Source organism: Ascaphus truei, chromosome 3, assembly GCF_040206685.1.
Source record: "Ascaphus truei isolate aAscTru1 chromosome 3, aAscTru1.hap1, whole genome shotgun sequence".
Taxonomy (NCBI): domain Eukaryota; kingdom Metazoa; phylum Chordata; class Amphibia; order Anura; family Ascaphidae; genus Ascaphus; species Ascaphus truei.
This window is the reverse complement of record NC_134485.1, coordinates 254115665-254136424: the sequence shown is the minus strand read 5'-3', so window position 1 is coordinate 254136424 and position 20760 is coordinate 254115665. Positions and strand designations below refer to the sequence as shown.

General features: G+C 40.9%; 1 protein-coding gene across 10 annotated transcripts in view; it reads left to right on the top strand.

Moving 5' to 3' along the window:
• The window catches only part of ATP11A (ATPase phospholipid transporting 11A), a 273658-nt gene that overhangs the window by 152307 nt on the left and 100591 nt on the right, over positions 1-20760 (top strand). For all 10 annotated transcript variants that reach the window (XM_075590677.1, XM_075590679.1, XM_075590680.1 and 7 more), the window contains exons 6-9: positions 12-140; positions 4900-5003; positions 6713-6763; positions 8226-8290. In XM_075590677.1, the coding sequence (XP_075446792.1) occupies positions 12-140; positions 4900-5003; positions 6713-6763; positions 8226-8290 (349 nt within the window). The remainder of the gene's footprint in view (positions 1-11; positions 141-4899; positions 5004-6712; positions 6764-8225; positions 8291-20760) is intronic.

Sequence of the window (20760 nt, the reverse complement as noted above, 5' to 3'; positions counted from 1 at the left end):
TTCCTCCACAGGTTGGGGACATTGTAATGGTGAAAGAAGATGAGACTTTTCCGTGTGATATAATACTCCTATCATCAAGCAGAGAAGATGGAACGTGTTTTGTTACAACAGCAAGTTTGGACGGAGAGTCTAGTCACAAAGTAAATATGTTAATTCCGCTTTTTTGGGGTATTCAGATGTTTTTTTTTTTTTAATACGATTTAAGGTAATGTGACTTGGGAACTTGGTTTTAATGGATGAAAGTACAACTTTTGCTACCTCATACTCCTTTCAGTGACAATGTATCAAGTTCTATTTCACCTGCTCTGCCACGTGATGGAGGAGTTAGGCTGCGCTTATAGTGCTGGCAATACGACCGATGCCGTTGCCACCGGCGACAGTTGTTATTTTACTTTTAGTGACGTCGCTGGCGACAAGGCCATTGACGTCACTAAAAGGGGAGGGCCGCGCAATTTGATTGGTTTAGAGACAGTCACATGTGACGACTGTCTCTAAAAAATCAAATTTACCCGGCTTACAAATTTTTTGACGCAACGTCGCTCTGTTGCCGTCGCGCTTACTATAAGCGCTTGCGATGGAGTCAATTAATTTGTTTTGGAGCGACGTCGCCATTGCAAGGCACTATTAGCGCAGCCTTATACGTACCTGACACACTTTGAGGGGACTCTGTGTCCTAAGTGTCACGGGAGCTTGTGCAGGGTTATAATATACACAGATATCACTGGGTTGAATTGAACACGACTAAGATATGATAAATTTAAGTTTATTCCTTGAAAAAGGTGAACACACAAGATTGCACAAATAACATACAGAATATAGCACTTACGTGGGATGGGGCAATGAAGTAATCAAAGACAGGATTAGCAATTCATCAAGGTAATCAGGATTCTTTCAGATGTTGAAACGAAGACACAGCATAGGGCTTACACTCGTTTATATGGGACTCAAGCCCTATACCGTTACATTGGGTGCCAGGTATTGGTTAACAATTACCTGCACCCAATTACCTTTTGCCAGCTAACGTGGGAAGCATTGTTGGACCATGCCACAGTTAGTTGGCACATGCGCACATTTTCCACTTGGGGTCTCATTTCCCTAGCCCCACACTAAAGAAAGGGCGCCTTAAAGTCTACCAGATGTGTATCTGGTCAGGAAATCCTTTGTCTGTAAGTGTGAATTACAACACTTACAGACCACTCAAGCCCTGCTTTTCTCCGCCCTAGTGTACACAATCAGAGTGGTGAATCCTTTGACCAGGGGGCCTGTTGTAGACAAATGGTCGTCCCCCTGAGCATTAACATATAGCAGAGCCAGTATCTTTCGCGGGCTTTTATACCAGACCTAAAAGACAGTACATTTCTTAATATCTAAACATATTAAAATCTGTTTGGCTGGGCCGAGCGGGCTGAAAATTGCCAGACCCTCATGCCGGAGGGGACTCTCCATGGTGGCCACATTTCAGTTCGCTGCGACCCACCGGACCGGAGTTACACAAATACAGTTTAAAAGGTACATTTACAAAAGTGGCTTTTCTCTGCCATAGAAGTCAATGGCAGAAACCCAAACTTAACCATTACTCTGACTCCGTCCTGTTGCTCCGAGAGGGTCGGTATTTGCCATGCAGTCATGCCGGAACTATGACTACATGGTGGCCAAATCTCAGCCCTATAGGCTGAACAGAACCGGAGTTATGGGTTTCATTTTTCTGCTCATTTTGACTTAGCCGTTTTTACCTTGCGGCTTTTACCTCCGCCATTAGAGTCAATGGTGCGACCCTCGTAGCGAGCACGACCCTTTACCAGGGTCATTGATTGTCGGACCCAGTTGGGGTCGAGTGAGGGGGTTCCTAGGGTCTAGGGGCAAAAAAGAATTTTATTCCGGGGTGCCCTAAAACCTAAGTTTCCCACGCCAATTGAACGTGAACTTGACCGGGGATTGATCAAAGCTCTTTCAAGACATAGTTTCCGCTTTTGCGGTTCTGCGGTCTGACTGGCTGCCAGCCTGTTCCTGGAGGTCAGTCGAGGAATCCCCATTGAAATGCATTACTCCATTCACTTTCAATGGGGAACCGTCGCTCCTCCTCTCGGGCGCCACCTGCAGGTCTTCTGCAATATCGGGCCCAAATCGCCGGAATCTCCATAGGGTTACATGGGGCTTCAATGGCGACCTATGGAGAGACTGCAAAATGGAGCCTGCAAAGGCGGGAAAAGGAACAAAGTTCTATAAACACAAAATTAACATCAACCCTTTCCCTCTATTATATCTATTCTAGTTCCCTTCTACTCTAATGTCTATTTTGTAAAGCACTGTGTACATTATTGGATATATATATATATTCAACAATGTACACAGCACTTTACAAAACAGACATTAGAATAGAAGGTGTAATGTTTGCGCTCACCACGAACAAGGCAGGACCCCGGTACTGAGGTGGGAAAGTATAGAACTGCGCACCCACAGCAGCGGAGGCATGCCTGGAGGGTGGATAGTCAAGATCACCGGTCTGGGTTGGAGAGTGGGTTAGTCATGATACTTGCCAAGGTCGTGGGTAGGTGCCAGGAGGGTAGTCGGAATCCAAGGTGCCGTGGTCAAGGGTTGGAGCCAGTAGAGAAGTAGATAGTCTGTTTGCCGTGGTCGGGGATGGAGACGGTCGGAAGGTCTGAGGCAAGCCGGGGTCGATAATCCAGAGCAGGGTCCAAAGTCTAGCCGGGTCGGTAAACAGGGAGGCAAGCAGCAACAAGGTAAGTAACGCAGAGGGCACAAGGCAGAGACCAAGACGTGGGAACACAAGGCTACCAATAACTATGTTCAGCCAAAGAGGAAGTGACAGAGCTGAGCATATATGGAAACAGGAGTCCAATGAGAGAAGGGGGTGGGGCGGAGGAGCGGCCTCTGCGGAGGCAGGGATAGGGTGTGAGAGGCAGGAGACAGGTGAGGGCGATATTAGAGTTGACGCGCAGCTGGGGAGCAGTGCACACGCGTCACGAGAGCGCGCCGTCTGCACAGCACAAGCGGTGGGGCAGAGCCAAGCTCCGTAGGAACCTTGAAAGCCCTGCGTGGGCGCGCGCGCTCTGTAAGGTGCACGGGGAGCCTGTACAGCAGGAGGCAAGGAGGAAGCACGCCGTGGGGGACGCGCTCTCGGATCACTTGCAACAGGATGCTGTGCAGCAGGAGGTAAGGAGGGAACACACCGCAGGGGACGTGTTCCCCGATTCCTTACAGAAGGGAAGTATAATACAATAAGTGCATATAAAATATCAAACAAGAAAAAACTCTGGCGCATGAACCCTAATTGGGTTCATGCGCCAGAGTTTTTTCTTGTTTGACAATTTGTTTATAGTGGTATTGAGAACCCCTGTACTCCGGCTGCAGAACACCAATTCTCTTCAAGGACCCATAAAACCTTATGGTATGAGGTAACATTTACACAGATTATAATTTAATAATCACTTTTCATTATTTTTAGTTATTTTACTTGAGAGCCCCTTATTTTTTCACTATCATACAAAATACCACATGACGGTCTTCCAATCTAACCTCGGCAACTAACCATTCCATCCTTTTATTTTGACATTGTATCTATGTTTTATCAGGTTTGACACATATGACACATAATTCTGAGGCTTGGTTTACTCTAGCTTGTCTGCGTGTGCTGTATGCATAAATCGCAGAGAAGAAAAGGACAAGATGCCGTATCCCCCCCCCCCCCCCCCTGGGCCGGCTTTTGCAAATACGTGGCCCTTTGCGATATCCGTGTATTACTACCTGCCACCTGTCCCTTGGATTTAAATATACATACTGTACACGCACATATACACCCAAGCACATGCATATCAAATTTATATGATATGAGTAGATACGTGTTTTTCTACCACATTTCTTTATAAATAATTTATTGTAGAATAGATATACATTTTCTTTGGTTAAAGTTCAGACATCTTTTTCCATACAGAAAGACCACAGTATGTATGCATATGCACAAATAAAATCCCATACAGGTTAATATGGTTTGTCTGTCTTCCCCACGGTGCTCCCATATCTGTCTCCCCCTCTGTGCCCCCACATGTCTTTTTGTCTCTCCAATCCCTCTGTTCATCTCTCCCTCTGTGCCTCTCATGTCTCCCTCCCTCAGCACTCTGTATGTCTGACACCTCTGTGCCCACATGTTTGTTTCCTTCCCTCAGTGCCCCTCTTGTCTGTCTCTCTCTCTCTCCATCACTTGTATCTCAGTCTATCTCTCCCTCTCCCTCTAGTCCTCCTCTCTGTATTTGCTTTTGTTCTCACTTCTCTGTCCCTCTTCTCCTCTGATTGGTCTTCTCGAATCCTCTGTCTCATTCCCCTAACTCCTCTGATTGGTCCTATCTTCCTAGACCCATTTTCTCCTTCTCTAATTGTCCCTTTGTGCTCGAAAGAAAAAAAACCCCTTCTGAGAGGCATCTGTGCTTGAGCGCAGGGCCCTTGAAAGCATAGGCCCTGTGCAACAGCACCCGTGGCCCGAGCCTAAAGCCGGCTAGGTCCTCAGCTCCTCCTATTCATCTAACTACTTCTAGTATCAGTCTACAGACTGGCACAAGATATGCCATGATCATTTTGTGTTGTGCATATTTCTAGTAAAACCCAAATTAGAGGTATTTCATCATGATTGGGGTTTCTCTATTCATGTTTACAAGAATCTAATGGGATTTAGGAGCAGACAGTTGGGACAGAAGGGAATAATATTTGTTTTGCTCAAACTCAAAATAGAATAAACATTAGGCATATACTAACTAAAGTGCAGTAGTTATCTCTCATGAATGACCATTCAAATGAATGGACGGGTATGTAGGTGACTGGAGTGGGAACATTTATCAAATGGAATTTTGATCAATAAAAATGTGCATGTTTTGTTCCCAACACTAGACACATTATGCTGTTCAAGATACGAAAGCATTTCACAATGAGCAGGAAATGGACACAGTGCATGCTACCATCGAATGTGAACAACCGCAACCAGATCTCTACAAGTAAGAATGAACGTTGTCCGTAACGTACGTCTTTGTCCGTTTCCTACACTATGTTTACTAAATACTTGGAGAAATTATTAAAAATACTTACAGGTGTCTGGTTTGGAAAAAGGCATCATTCATCCAGAAGCAACCCGTTAAATAAATAACATGCTGTAGGTAGTGTGATAACTTATTTTGCACGCATGGTTTACAGCAGTCATTTTCAACCGAGCACCCCTCAGGGTTCCGCGGCTGCCAGGGGGGTAGAGCTGGGACAGCTCTCCCTGCTATCGTAGGCCTGGCGGAGCGACAGTACCTCACAAAGTAGTGACCGGGAGGCTCCCCAGCTAAGCAGTATCTGCCTGGTAACTGCGATCTTTCTCTCCCTGCTCCTGTCGGCACCGGAAGTCACGTTCAACTTTCGTCTGACAGGAGGAGGGAGCTGCGTACCGCTGCAGGCTCAAAAGGGGGGAGGTGTGTGTGTGTGTGTGTGTGTGTGTGTGTGTGTGTGTGTGTGTGTGTGTGTGTGTGTGTGTGTGTGTGTGTGTGTGTGTGTGTGTGTGTGTGTGTGTGTGTGTAAGGGAAAAAGATAAAGGGGGGAGAGTGTGAGGGGGAAGAGAGTAAGGGTGGAGAGTGTAAGGGAAGAAGAGGGGGGTGTGAGGGGAAGAGAGTGAGAGAGCATAAGGGGGAGGGAGAGAGCGTAAGGGGGAAGATGGAGGGAGTGTAAGGGGGAACAGAGAGAGGGAGGAGTGTGAGAGGGGGGAGAGAGAGGGAGGAGGGTAGAGAGGGAGGGGTGGATGGAGGGGGGTGAGATGAACAGTGGGGGGGGGGTTCAGGTTCCCCAGAATCTCACAACTAATTCTAGCATTCCTTAACACCAAAAAAGGTTGAAAGTCACTGCTTTACAGTATACCAGTGTATACATGAATAATAACTCTGCGATGTTCCAAAGTTCAGAACTGTAAAGCACTGTTGGTCCAATAAAATTGTTGGTCTAATAAAAAATGTTGTCCAATAAACTATTTTTCCAATTATTGGTTATCTTGTATACTGTAAACAATTATTGGTTGAATAAAAGATATCATACTACCCTAAAGGATTCCATTTCATTTTCTTTTTTTTCCACACTTAATAATGGTCCAATGTGGCTAAACAAATGTTTTGTATTTTATATAGAACTATGTAGATAAACCATAACACTATCATTTTGAGCTGCTCCTATATTGTCACAGCAAAACAAAAATACAATTAATAGATATTTTATGAAAACAAAAATTAAATGATAGAAATAACTTATTTTCTTTTCACTCTATTTATTTAGCTTATATGTTTCTGTATGATTTCTAAGAAAAGTGTCTTCCCTAATATGGTAATTTCCAGAAATGGGTAATATTTCTTATGACTACTCCAGATATATCACAGATTAATTATACTATGGTTTCTTTGAGAAACGCTCCAATAGGCAATCCTGTCATTTTTACAAGGATCATTCCATATATATTGTTCTGCATATGTTACCATGACAATATGCATTATTATTCATTATTATTATTTATTATTATTATTATTATTATTATTATATTTATTTTAGTACCTTTGTTTTGCTCTTTGGAGTTTTTACTGTCACACTACTTGTGACTGCTTTATAAATTGGTCTATTTGTAATCTTCATGATGTTCAACACCAACATCTGGAACATTCTCTTAGATGATGTTTTTCTATTACAGGTTTGTTGGTCGGATAAACGTTTATCATGCAGCAGATGAGACTGTTCCAAGGTTTGTACAAATACATCTTTTTGAAGAGATGTTTTAAGTAGGTCTTCTTGCCTGAATTTCATTGGCTGATGTTATTGTAACTTTAACACTTTCATTACAGCTACTAAAAAATGGTCAATTATTTTGGTCGCTCTTTGTGCTCTACAAATAATAGCTGCTCTATCTGACTCCACGTATTAATGTTTCCCTCTTGGGTTTCTTAACATTTCATTCTTTATTTGTCCTACGTTGTTCTGCCATGATTTAATTACATCTTTTAAGCTTCATATGTTGAACTTATCTTTCCTTGATTGAATATCTTACAGTATGTCTCGGTATTGACATATTTATGTGGAAATGGGTAAAAACTCAACCAAACTTGGCAAACTTCCGCCTACAGATAATGCCTGAATATCACAGAAATTATGCTGGCATTTTCTGTTATTACTGTATGTGAAGATTTCAGTCGTTTGGGAATTTTAGGCAAAATATTATTTTTCGTCTAGTATATTTGTGGTTGTCAGAATACTCAACAAACTTGGGGAAGAATGGAAATCCCATGGATTGAATGGAATGCAATGGAAGCCATAACTTGTCTTGTATTAGTTTCTATGGTATTTACCAATGTATGTAGCAAATATCAGGCAACGTTTTATCAAATTGGTCCAACCCAAATGATACCGGTATTTATTCCATTCTAGGCCTGTCTTCCTTCTTCGAGGCCTTTTGTCTCTGCCGTTTCAGAAGTTCTACAACAAGACAAATAAATCCAGTTATGGGCACTCAATTCCCATGATTGGATGTGTTATGATATAGTTAAAAACTCATTTATTAATATAAATCCTCTAAAATAATGGTGGTTAAAAAGCAACGACGCAGAATTGAATTCCTTAATCACCCTTGTAGGTGTTGGAATCTATATAATAGTGAAGGAGTAGGGTACAATATAATGTTCAATCTCCTTTGGTATAATAACCAGTTATTACTAATCTAATATCCCGTCAATACGAATAAGGATAAGAGTGTGTTAACACCAATATATGCCTAAGGGTTATATAATACTCCTTCACTATTATATAGATTCCAACACTACAAGGGCGATTGAGGAATCCAATTCTGCGTTGTTGCTTTTTAACCACCATTATTTTAGAGGATTTATATTAATAAATGAGTTTTTAACTATGTCATAACACATCCAATCAAGGGAATTGAGTGCCCATAACTGGGTTTACTTGTCTTGTTGTAGTTCCTTATATTCCCCTCTACCCAGAGGAGCACCTTCCCTCCCTCACTACTCACACATTTATTCAAAGCAGAGCGGGCGTCTCTCTGGTGTTTTGCATTTCAGAAGTTCACCAGATGCTTGTGTTGTATTACCTCTTTCCTGCATATTTCTGTGATACTCCCATGTTCTTCTGATTAAAAGCATTGGAGAGACAATTTAATATTATTTATACTTACTTACTGTTTCTTACCTTAACAGGCCTTTAGGGTCAGAAAATCTGCTGCTTCGAGGCGCCACTCTGAAGAACACAGAGACAATATTTGGTAAATAATATACACTAATTAGCACTTAGTAATAGTAGTAACAGCCCTAAACAAGCTGAAAGTACCCACAAAGACATCAGCAATGCTACAGGTGTTTCCTTTCATATTTGTGTGTCATATCACACATGGAGAAGAATACATGAAGTCAAATTATCTAAACACACAAGCAGATATGCCGGCACTATCACGTGCTGTGAATGTTTATGCAAAACGCATATATAAATTTTATAGGTATAGTATATATGCAATGCTGTGTGTGCCTCCAATTTCGCAAAACCTAATCATGGAGGGAAAAGGAGAACAATAAAAGCAATAAATTGACAGTTACAGTATGATACTGTACCTTTTTGATTCAAGGTAAGTTCACAGCATACAAGTTATATATCTTATCGCACATGCAGTTGTTTAGAACGCACATCAGCAACAGCCTTGGGGATTACTGAGACCGAATCAAACTCCTACTGTGACCGTGTTGGTGTTAAATTGACATGAAGTGGGTAATTTCTAACATCAATAGATACATTAGCACTATCCGATCTCACTTGCATTAGCTTGAAGAGTGGTTACTGAAGCAATAGGAGAGGTTAGGGGGGATTTACTTGAATCACATAACGTGGATGGTCTTAAGGCAGCAAAACATGAGATCTTATGTGGTTTTATTTTTTTAATAAATCAGTTCTGTAGTATTAGATAATAGTACTGGGGTTTTTTTTTATTCAACTCTTAATGCCATTTTTATGAGTTTTAGAGAATCCTTTGATTTCTGTAACAGGTTTTAACCCACCTCCCATCAGTGCAAGATATTTGCAACACTTTCCGTTTGTAATAATTTGTTGTAAAAGTTCCCAGCAGTTTGAGCTGCAAACTGCAACAATAGATAATGTTACCATAGCAATATAAGAATAATTGTAGCTGCTGAGTTGCTGAGACTGAAGCAGCCATTATGCACACAACCAGGATTATTACAGAATTAAAAAGGATTGCCAAAGTTTTGCCAGTTTAGGTAAGAATGTAGAAGTATACATTGTCACATACTTTATGTAGAGAAACAGGAGAAGAAACAAATTGGAAAGTAGTATTGCTACTTTAACTGTCAAAGCCAAGACTTAAGAAATAAGTTGACAAATACAAAATTAAGAAATATTGTTTTACTGATTATACTGAATCATGTCCTTAATATAGGCAAGTGTCTGATTTTGGAACTCTGATCCATATCAGGAGTTATACACTCATCTGAGAGTGAGCCTACATTTTCCATGAGTACCTATGTTTGCACCGGTGGCTTCTAGCTCTCATGTTGTAATCACTGACTCACTATGAAGTTATTACACTTTACTGACATAGCTTCCTCTTGCAAAACCATTAGTACCCCGTAGAGTGGCACTTTAACTGGCATATGTATAGGAATCCTTTCCATTTATTCTATGCGTAATCACGTGCCTCTAATTCCCGATTGGAAATTCTTATAGTTCATTTTTATTTTGGATGGAGTCACAATATTGCTATATTTATCAATGTAAAACTCACTTGTATAACCTCCTTCTGTATGCTTGTCATAATGGTGTTTGTATATATTCAATGTGTTTCCGTTTGTTCCCATTATTTATAATAATGACATGGCTAATATATTATTCGTTTTCCAGATTGTCATATATAACCATTTTTATATGCACCCAAGAGTGTATTATTTTAAAACGACTATGCAGAACTATGCTAACAATTATTGCTTCCTCATCCGAGGACATACTGTATACAGTAGCTCAGAGTTGTTTGTGTTTTACAAGCAGGTGGAAGAGTATTAACTGATCTAGGTATTGCTTTTGCATTGTTACCATTACAAGTTAATTAAATTGGTAGACTGTCTGCAAAATAGTTGTGTCAACTTAACCCATGTGTATCATGTCTGTAATTAAATTTGAATAGGCTCAAACTATTTGTTTTGTAAGATCTCTGATTTCTTATTTGAAGGCAGTGAATTACATACATGCGTACCTGTAGCTTTCTTGTCAGATAGATAGAATACAGGCAGTCCTCGGTTATCCAACGGAATCCGTTCTGGAAGTAGGGTTGGATAGTGAAACCGTTGTAAAGTGAGTCCCATGTTAATTAGTAGCGGTGAGCATTGGATAACGCATTCAGGCGTTGGATAACGCATTCCTGCATCGAAAAATGGCCCATAGGGTTGCATTGTAAAGTGTTGGATAAGCCATTCGTTGTAAAGTGAAACACTGGATAGCGAGGACTAGCTGTAGCACAGTGGCAAATATTTTACTAGTTTGATATAATCACTCATGGATTTAGTTTTTTACGACTCAAGCTAACACACATTTTCTTTGTTTGTAAAAAGTATTGAGAACCATACATTTTCTTTAGTCTTACTCAAAATAAATACAACTGAAGTACTCATATTATAGTAGCGAGCCTAATAAGTGCATTCTGTAACTGATAAACATTTAGGGCCTCATGCAGAGAGCATCGTTATTTCAAAATTCGCCATTTTTTGTACAATTTTGCGCAGAAAACGGCAGAAAATGGCGAGTTACGAAAAACGCGCCAATTTTTTTTTTCTATTTCTAAAACTCGCCTCGCGGCTGGCGAGAACCTCCATCTCGCCATTTTTAAAACTCTCCGAATGCAGAGAGGCGCGAACGGCATGTAGCGGCTGTTCGCGCCAGGAAAATGGCGCGATTTTCTCATTTTTGCCGCGCCAGGAAAAGTTGGCAATAAGATGGCGCTCGCCGCCTATAGCAAAGGGGACAAAAAATGCGCGATTTTTTCTTTACACATTTCTGAAGCGCGCATCTTTCCCATTTAAACTCGCCACACGCATCCATATTAAACATAGCAGAATTCGAAGTTTTCTGCATATGGAGAATAAAACTCTCCAAAAAAGCTACTTTTTAAGAAATTCGCCAATTTGAAAATTCGATGCTCTCTGCATGAGGCCCTTAATGTCAGTCGGGAGCCTTGTGTAGAGCACTGTTTATACTGTGGGCTCTCCATTCATTTTTATTCACACTGATACACATACACACTCTTTCTTCACTTGCTTTCAGTTACCCTTTGACACCTCTAGCCATAAAACACATCCACACCGGGGGAAGGACAAGCACAGATAACATTCCAAGAGACACTGTTTTTAAGTTATCCTTGCTTCATTCATTGTAACATCGCCGGAAGAAGAGATCAGTGTATCTCGAAAGCTCGCACAAATAAAAGCATTTCGTTAGCCACAGAACGGTATCATCTATTTATTTTTTGATTATTGAAGCTCGGCTAACACGGTACTGATACCTCTACATGTATATATATATATATATATATATATATATATATATATATATATATATATATATATATATATATATATATATATATAATCAAAGGCTCCTTACCAGGCAGACCAGAGAATCCAGGGAATCCAAAGCAGGCACAGCAAGGAAGAGACAGCACACTTGTTAGCAAAAAGAATTGTATTAGTGAAGCAGGCACAAAACACCAACGTTTCGGTCCTAAAAACAGGACCTTTATCAAACAAGTGTGCTGTCTCTTCCTTGCTGTGCCTGCTTTGGATTCCCTGGATTCTCTGGTCTGCCTGGTAAGGAGCCTTTGATTGTATTCATTCATATGGGACTAAGCACCTGTCCTCATCTGTATTTGTGTGCCATCTGCTCTGTTACCTATATATATATATATATATTACTTGTGAGCACATTCACGTGTCTTAGACAGGTCTGTAACCATGCTTTTCACCATTATCACCTAGCATGCTATGTTTCCACTGCAGCAAGGGATTCTGGGAAATGACATGCAAATGAGCACACAGTGCCACCTGTTGTCTCAAGACCACATTACATGGTTAAAACCTTAAGACCATGCATGCTGTTTTAAACACAGCTTTTAAACATAGCTTGGGATGAGATGCAAAGCCAATAACCCACTCACAGACAGACTGTTTCAACCTTGTGGGTCTCATCAGTGTGAGGTTGGTGGTACTGGCTTTGCAACTTGAGACATGAGTAGGTCTTCACCACACATTATTTACCACCATAACTTAAATAATGTATGGTGAAGAGCTACTCATGTCTCAAGTCAGTAACACTACAATACAGTTCCCCAAGCCGGGTGTTTAGATGCCATATTTGATTCTTCTCTTTTGTTCTCCCCTCACATTAATGCTATTGCTAAATCTTGACACTTCTTTGTCCGTAACATCTCTAAAATATGTGCCCCAATTCTCTCCTGTCTGGACTACTGCAACATTTCTCTTCCTGGCCTTCCTGCCTCTCAACTTTCTACCCTTCAATCTTTTCAGAATGTCACTGTAAGAGTAGCTTTACCCTCCTCTCCATCAGTCTCTGCTTCACTCCTCCTCAAAACTCTCTGCAGGCTCATATTACACTCTGCATTCATGCATTCATTACAAAATTATTCTCCTTTTTTCAAGGCTTTCTCCTCCTGTGCTCCTCCTTATACATTATCTCCGGTTTAGACTCTTGCTTACTATACTTACTATACCCTTACTCGCTCTCTAAGCTTTGCCCAGGCCTGTCCTCTCTCTACTGGCCTTGTCACTACAGCTTTCTCATGCCTAGAACCCTTTTTACATGGAAATCCCCCCTCGCAATATGCACCCACATCTTCTTCTCTCCCTAACTTCAAAACACATTGGAAAACTCACCTGTTAAAGTGGCAATCCGAGCGTCTATTTATTTTTCTTCATTTTTTGAATAGAGAATTTAATCTGGTGTCTCTCCGGAGCTGAACACATACATTTCAGCTCTGGGGCCCCTCAGGTCCTGCAGGTACTTACCTCCATAGGGGGTGCCGGTAGCCACTCTACAGGCTAATGGGAAGCCACAACATCATCAGGTTCAGCATCCTATTGGCCCAAGTGACGACGAAGCAGAAAACTGCAAAGATACCGGCACTCCCTTCGGAGGTAAGTATCTCCGGAAGTAGGGGGTACCAGGAGCTGAAATTAACAGCCCCCTCTGATCCATATCAGGAGTTATACACTCATCTGAGAGTGAGCCTACATTTTCCATGAGTACCTATGTTTGCACCGGTGACTTCTAGCTCTCATGTTGTAATCACTGACTCACTATGAAGTTATTACACTTTACTGACATAGCTTCCTCTTGCAAAACCATTAGTACCCCGTAGAGTGGCACTTTAACTGGCATATGTATAGGAATCCTTTCCATTTATTCTATGCGTAATCACATGCCTCTAATTCCCGATTGGAAATTCTTATAGTTCATTTTTATTTTGGATGGAGTCACAATATTGCTATATTTATCAATGTAAAACTCACTTGTATAACCTCCTTCTGTATGCTTGTCATAATGGTGTTTGTATATATTCAATGTGTTTCCGTTTGTTCCCATTATTTATAATAATGACATGGCTAATATATTATTCGTTTTCCAGATTGTCATATATAACCATTTTTATATGCACCCAAGAGTGTATTATTTTAAAACGACTATGCAGAACTATGCTAACAATTATTGCTTCCTCATCCGAGGACATACTGTATACAGTAGCTCAGAGTTGTTTGTGTTTTACAAGCAGGTGGAAGAGTATTAACTGATCTAGGTATTGCTTTTGCATTGTTACCATTACAAGTTAATTAAATTGGTAGACTGTCTGCAAAATAGTTGTGTCAACTTAACCCATGTGTATCATGTCTGTAATTAAATTTGAATAGGCTCAAACTATTTGTTTTGTAAGATCTCTGATTTCTTATTTGAAGGCAGTGAATTACATACATGCGTACCTGTAGCTTTCTTGTCAGATAGATAGAATACAGGCAGTCCTCGGTTATCCAACGGAATCCGTTCTGGAAGTAGGGTTGGATAGTGAAACCGTTGTAAAGTGAGTCCCATGTTAATTAGTAGCGGTGAGCATTGGATAACGCATTCAGGCGTTGGATAACGCATTCCTGCATCGAAAAATGGCCCATAGGGTTGCATTGTAAAGTGTTGGATAAGCCATTCGTTGTAAAGTGAAACACTGGATAGCGAGGACTAGCTGTAGCACAGTGGCAAATATTTTACTAGTTTGATATAATCACTCATGGATTTAGTTTTTTACGACTCAAGCTAACACACATTTTCTTTGTTTGTAAAAAGTATTGAGAACCATACATTTTCTTTAGTCTTACTCAAAATAAATACAACTGAAGTACTCATATTATAGTAGCGAGCCTAATAAGTGCATTCTGTAACTGATAAACATTTAGGGCCTCATGCAGAGAGCATCGTTATTTCAAAATTCGCCATTTTTTGTACAATTTTGCGCAGAAAACGGCAGAAAATGGCGAGTTACGAAAAACGCGCCAATTTTTTTTTTCTATTTCTAAAACTCGCCTCGCGGCTGGCGAGAACCTCCATCTCGCCATTTTTAAAACTCTCCGAATGCAGAGAGGCGCGAACGGCATGTAGCGGCTGTTCGCGCCAGGAAAATGGCGCGATTTTCTCATTTTTGCCGCGCCAGGAAAAGTTGGCAATAAGATGGCGCTCGCCGCCTATAGCAAAGGGGACAAAAAATGCGCGATTTTTTCTTTACACATTTCTGAAGCGCGCATCTTTCCCATTTGAACTCGCCACACGCATCCATGTTAAACATAGCAGAATTCGAAGTTTTCTGCATATGGAGAATAAAACTCTCCAAAAAAGCTACTTTTTAAGAAATTCGCCAATTTGAAAATTCGATGCTCTCTGCATGAGGCCCTTAATGTCAGTCGGGAGCCTTGTGTAGAGCACTGTTTATACTGTGGGCTCTCCATTCATTTTTATTCACACTGATACACATACACACTCTTTCTTCACTTGCTTTCAGTTACCCTTTGACACCTCTAGCCATAAAACACATCCACACCGGGGGAAGGACAAGCACAGATAACATTCCAAGAGACACTGTTTTTAAGTTATCCTTGCTTCATTCATTGTAACATCGCCGGAAGAAGAGATCAGTGTATCTCGAAAGCTCGCACAAATAAAAGCATTTCGTTAGCCACAGAACGGTATCATCTATTTATTTTTTGATTATTGAAGCTCGGCTAACACGGTACTGATACCTCTACATGTATATATATATATATATATATATATATATATATATATATATATATATATATATATAATCAAAGGCTCCTTACCAGGCAGACCAGAGAATCCAGGGAATCCAAAGCAGGCACAGCAAGGAAGAGACAGCACACTTGTTAGCAAAAAGAATTGTATTAGTGAAGCAGGCACAAAACACCAACGTTTCGGTCCTAAAAACAGGACCTTTATCAAACAAGTGTGCTGTCTCTTCCTTGCTGTGCCTGCTTTGGATTCCCTGGATTCTCTGGTCTGCCTGGTAAGGAGCCTTTGATTGTATTCATTCATATGGGACTAAGCACCTGTCCTCATCTGTATTTGTGTGCCATCTGCTCTGTTACCTATATATATATATATATATTACTTGTGAGCACATTCACGTGTCTTAGACAGGTCTGTAACCATGCTTTTCACCATTATCACCTAGCATGCTATGTTTCCACTGCAGCAAGGGATTCTGGGAAATGACATGCAAATGAGCACACAGTGCCACCTGTTGTCTCAAGACCACATTACATGGTTAAAACCTTAAGACCATGCATGCTGTTTTAAACACAGCTTTTAAACATAGCTTGGGATGAGATGCAAAGCCAATAACCCACTCACAGACAGACTGTTTCGACCTTGTGGGTCTCATCAGTGTGAGGTTGGTGGTACTGGCTTTGCAACTTGAGACATGAGTAGGTCTTCACCACACATTATTTACCACCATAACTTAAATAATGTATGGTGAAGAGCTACTCATGTCTCAAGTCAGTAACACTACAATACAGTTCCCCAAGCCGGGTGTTTAGATGCCATATTTGATTCTTCTCTTTTGTTCTCCCCTCACATTAATGCTATTGCTAAATCTTGACACTTCTTTGTCCGTAACATCTCTAAAATATGTGCCCCAATTCTCTCCTGTCTGGACTACTGCAACATTTCTCTTCCTGGCCTTCCTGCCTCTCAACTTTCTACCCTTCAATCTTTTCAGAATGTCACTGTAAGAGTAGCTTTACCCTCCTCTCCATCAGTCTCTGCTTCACTCCTCCTCAAAACTCTCTGCAGGCTCATATTACACTCTGCATTCATGCATTCATTACAAAATTATTCTCCTTTTTTCAAGGCTTTCTCCTCCTGTGCTCCTCCTTATACATTATCTCCGGTTTAGACTCTTGCTTACTATACTTACTATACCCTTACTCGCTCTCTAAGCTTTGCCCAGGCCTGTCCTCTCTCTACTGGCCTTGTCACTACAGCTTTCTCATGCCTAGAACCCTTTTTACATGGAAATCCCCCCTCGCAATATGCACCCACATCTTCTTCTCTCCCTAACTTCAAAACACATTGGAAAACTCACCTGTTAAAGTGGCAATCCGAGCGTCTATTTATTTTTCTTCATTTTTTGAATAGAGAATTTAATCTGGTGTCTCTCCGGAGCTGAACACATACATTTCAGCTCTGGGGCCCCTCAGGTCCTGCAGGTACTTACCTCCATAGGGGGTGCCGGTAGCCACTCTACAGGCTAATGGGAAGCCACAACATCATCAGGTTCAGCATCCTATTGGCCCAAGTGACGACGAAGCAGAAAACTGCAAAGATACCGGCACTCCCTTCGGAGGTAAGTATCTCCGGAAGTAGGGGGTACCAGGAGCTGAAATTAACAGCCCCCTCTGATCCATATCAGGAGTTATACACTCATCTGAGAGTGAGCCTACATTTTCCATGAGTACCTATGTTTGCACCGGTGGCTTCTAGCTCTCATGTTGTAATCACTGACTCACTATGAAGTTATTACACTTTACTGACATAGCTTCCTCTTGCAAAACCATTAGTACCCCGTAGAGTGGCACTTTAACTGGCATATGTATAGGAATCCTTTCCATTTATTCTATGCGTAATCACGTGCCTCTAATTCCCGATTGGAAATTCTTATAGTTCATTTTTATTTTGGATGGAGTCACAATATTGCTATATTTATCAATGTAAAACTCACTTGTATAACCTCCTTCTGTATGCTTGTCATAATGGTGTTTGTATATATTCAATGTGTTTCCGTTTGTTCCCATTATTTATAATAATGACATGGCTAATATATTATTCGTTTTCCAGATTGTCATATATAACCATTTTTATATGCACCCAAGAGTGTATTATTTTAAAACGACTATGCAGAACTATGCTAACAATTATTGCTTCCTCATCCGAGGACATACTGTATACAGTAGCTCAGAGTTGTTTGTGTTTTACAAGCAGGTGGAAGAGTATTAACTGATCTAGGTATTGCTTTTGCATTGTTACCATTACAAGTTAATTAAATTGGTAGACTGTCTGCAAAATAGTTGTGTCAACTTAACCCATGTGTATCATGTCTGTAATTAAATTTGAATAGGCTCAAACTATTTGTTTTGTAAGATCTCTGATTTCTTATTTGAAGGCAGTGAATTACATACATGCGTACCTGTAGCTTTCTTGTCAGATAGATAGAATACAGGCAGTCCTCGGTTATCCAACGGAATCCGTTCTGGAAGTAGGGTTGGATAGTGAAACCGTTGTAAAGTGAGTCCCATGTTAATTAGTAGCGGTGAGCATTGGATAACGCATTCAGGCGTTGGATAACGCATTCCTGCATCGAAAAATGGCCCATAGGGTTGCATTGTAAAGTGTTGGATAAGCCATTCGTTGTAAAGTGAAACACTGGATAGCGAGGACTAGCTGTAGCACAGTGGCAAATATTTTACTAGTTTGATATAATCACTCATGGATTTAGTTTTTTACGACTCAAGCTAACACACATTTTCTTTGTTTGTAAAAAGTATTGAGAACCATACATTTTCTTTAGTCTTACTCAAAATAAATACAACTGAAGTACTCATATTATAGTAGCGAGCCTAATAAGTGCATTCTGTAACTGATAAACATTTAGGGCCTCATGCAGAGAGCATCGTTATTTCAAAATTCGCCATTTTTTGTACAATTTTGCGCAGAAAACGGCAGAAAATGGCGAGTTACGAAAAACGCGCCAATTTTTTTTTTCTATTTCTAAAACTCGCCTCGCGGCTGGCGAGAACCTCCATCTCGCCATTTTTAAAACTCTCCGAATGCAGAGAGGCGCGAACGGCATGTAGCGGCTGTTCGCGCCAGGAAAATGGCGCGATTTTCTCATTTTTGCCGCGCCAGGAAAAGTTGGCAATAAGATGGCGCTCGCCGCCTATAGCAAAGGGGACAAAAAATGCGCGATTTTTTCTTTACACATTTCTGAAGCGCGCATCTTTCCCATTTAAACTCGCCACACGCATCCATGTTAAACATAGCAGAATTCGAAGTTTTCTGCATATGGAGAATAAAACTCTCCAAAAAAGCTACTTTTTAAGAAATTCGCCAATTTGAAAATTCGATGCTCTCTGCATGAGGCCCTTAATGTCAGTCGGGAGCCTTGTGTAGAGCACTGTTTATACTGTGGGCTCTCCATTCATTTTTATTCACACTGATACACATACACACTCTTTCTTCACTTGCTTTCAGTTACCCTTTGACACCTCTAGCCATAAAACACATCCACACCGGGGGAAGGACAAGCACAGATAACATTCCAAGAGACACTGTTTTTAAGTTATCCTTGCTTCATTCATTGTAACATCGCCGGAAGAAGAGATCAGTGTATCTCGAAAGCTCGCACAAATAAAAGCATTTCGTTAGCCACAGAACGGTATCATCTATTTATTTTTTGATTATTGAAGCTCGGCTAACACGGTACTGATACCTCTACATGTATATATATATATATATATATATATATATATATATATATATATATATATATATATATATAATCAAAGGCTCCTTACCAGGCAGACCAGAGAATCCAGGGAATCCAAAGCAGGCACAGCAAGGAAGAGACAGCACACTTGTTAGCAAAAAGAATTGTATTAGTGAAGCAGGCACAAAACACCAACGTTTCGGTCCTAAAAACAGGACCTTTATCAAACAAGTGTGCTGTCTCTTCCTTGCTGTGCCTGCTTTGGATTCCCTGGATTCTCTGGTCTGCCTGGTAAGGAGCCTTTGATTGTATTCATTCATATGGGACTAAGCACCTGTCCTCATCTGTATTTGTGTGCCATCTGCTCTGTTACCTATATATATATATATATATTACTTGTGAGCACATTCACGTGTCTTAGACAGGTCTGTAACCATGCTTTTCACCATTATCACCTAGCATGCTATGTTTCCACTGCAGCAAGGGATTCTGGGAAATGACATGCAAATGAGCACACAGTGCCACCTGTTGTCTCAAGACCACATTACATGGTTAAAACCTTAAGACCATGCATGCTGTTTTAAACACAGCTTTTAAACATAGCTTGGGATGAGATGCAAAGCCAATAACCCACTCACAGACAGACTGTTTCGACCTTGTGGGTCTCATCAGTGTGAGGTTGGTGGTACTGGCTTTGCAACTTGAGACATGAGTAGGTCTTCACCACACATTATTTACCACCATAACTTAAATAATGTATGGTGAAGAGCTACTCATGTCTCAAGTCAGTAACACTACAATACAGTTCCCCAAGCCGGGTGTTTAGATGCCATATTTGATTCTTCTCTTTTGTTCTCCCCTCACATTAATGCTATTGCTAAATCTTGACACTTCTTTGTCCGTAACATCTCTAAAATATGTGCCCCAATTCTCTCCTGTCTGGACTACTGCAACATTTCTCTTCCTGGCCTTCCTGCCTCTCAACTTTCTACCCTTCAATCTTTTCAGAATGTCACTGTAAGAGTAGCTTTACCCTCCTCTCCATCAGTCTCTGCTTCACTCCTCCTCAAAACTCTCTGCAGGCTCATATTACACTCTGCATTCATGCATTCATTACAAAATTATTCTCCTTTTTTCAAGGCTTTCTCCTCCTGTGCTCCTCCTTATACATTATCTCCGGTTTAGACTCTTGCTTACTATACTTACTATACCCTTACTCGCTCTCTAAGCTTTGCCCAGGCCTGTCCTCTCTCTACTGGCCTTGTCACTACAGCTTTCTCATGCCTAGAACCCTTTTTACATGGAAATCCCCCCTCGCAATATGCACCCACATCTTCTTCTCTCCCTAACTTCAAAACACATTGGAAAACTCACCTGTTAAAGTGGCAATCCGAGCGTCTATTTATTTTTCTTCATTTTTTGAATAGAGAATTTAATCTGGTGTCTCTCCGGAGCTGAACACATACATTTCAGCTCTGGGGCCCCTCAGGTCCTGCAGGTACTTACCTCCATAGGGGGTGCCGGTAGCCACTCTACAGGCTAATGGGAAGCCACAACATCATCAGGTTCAGCATCCTATTGGCCCAAGTGACGACGAAGCAGAAAACTGCAAAGATACC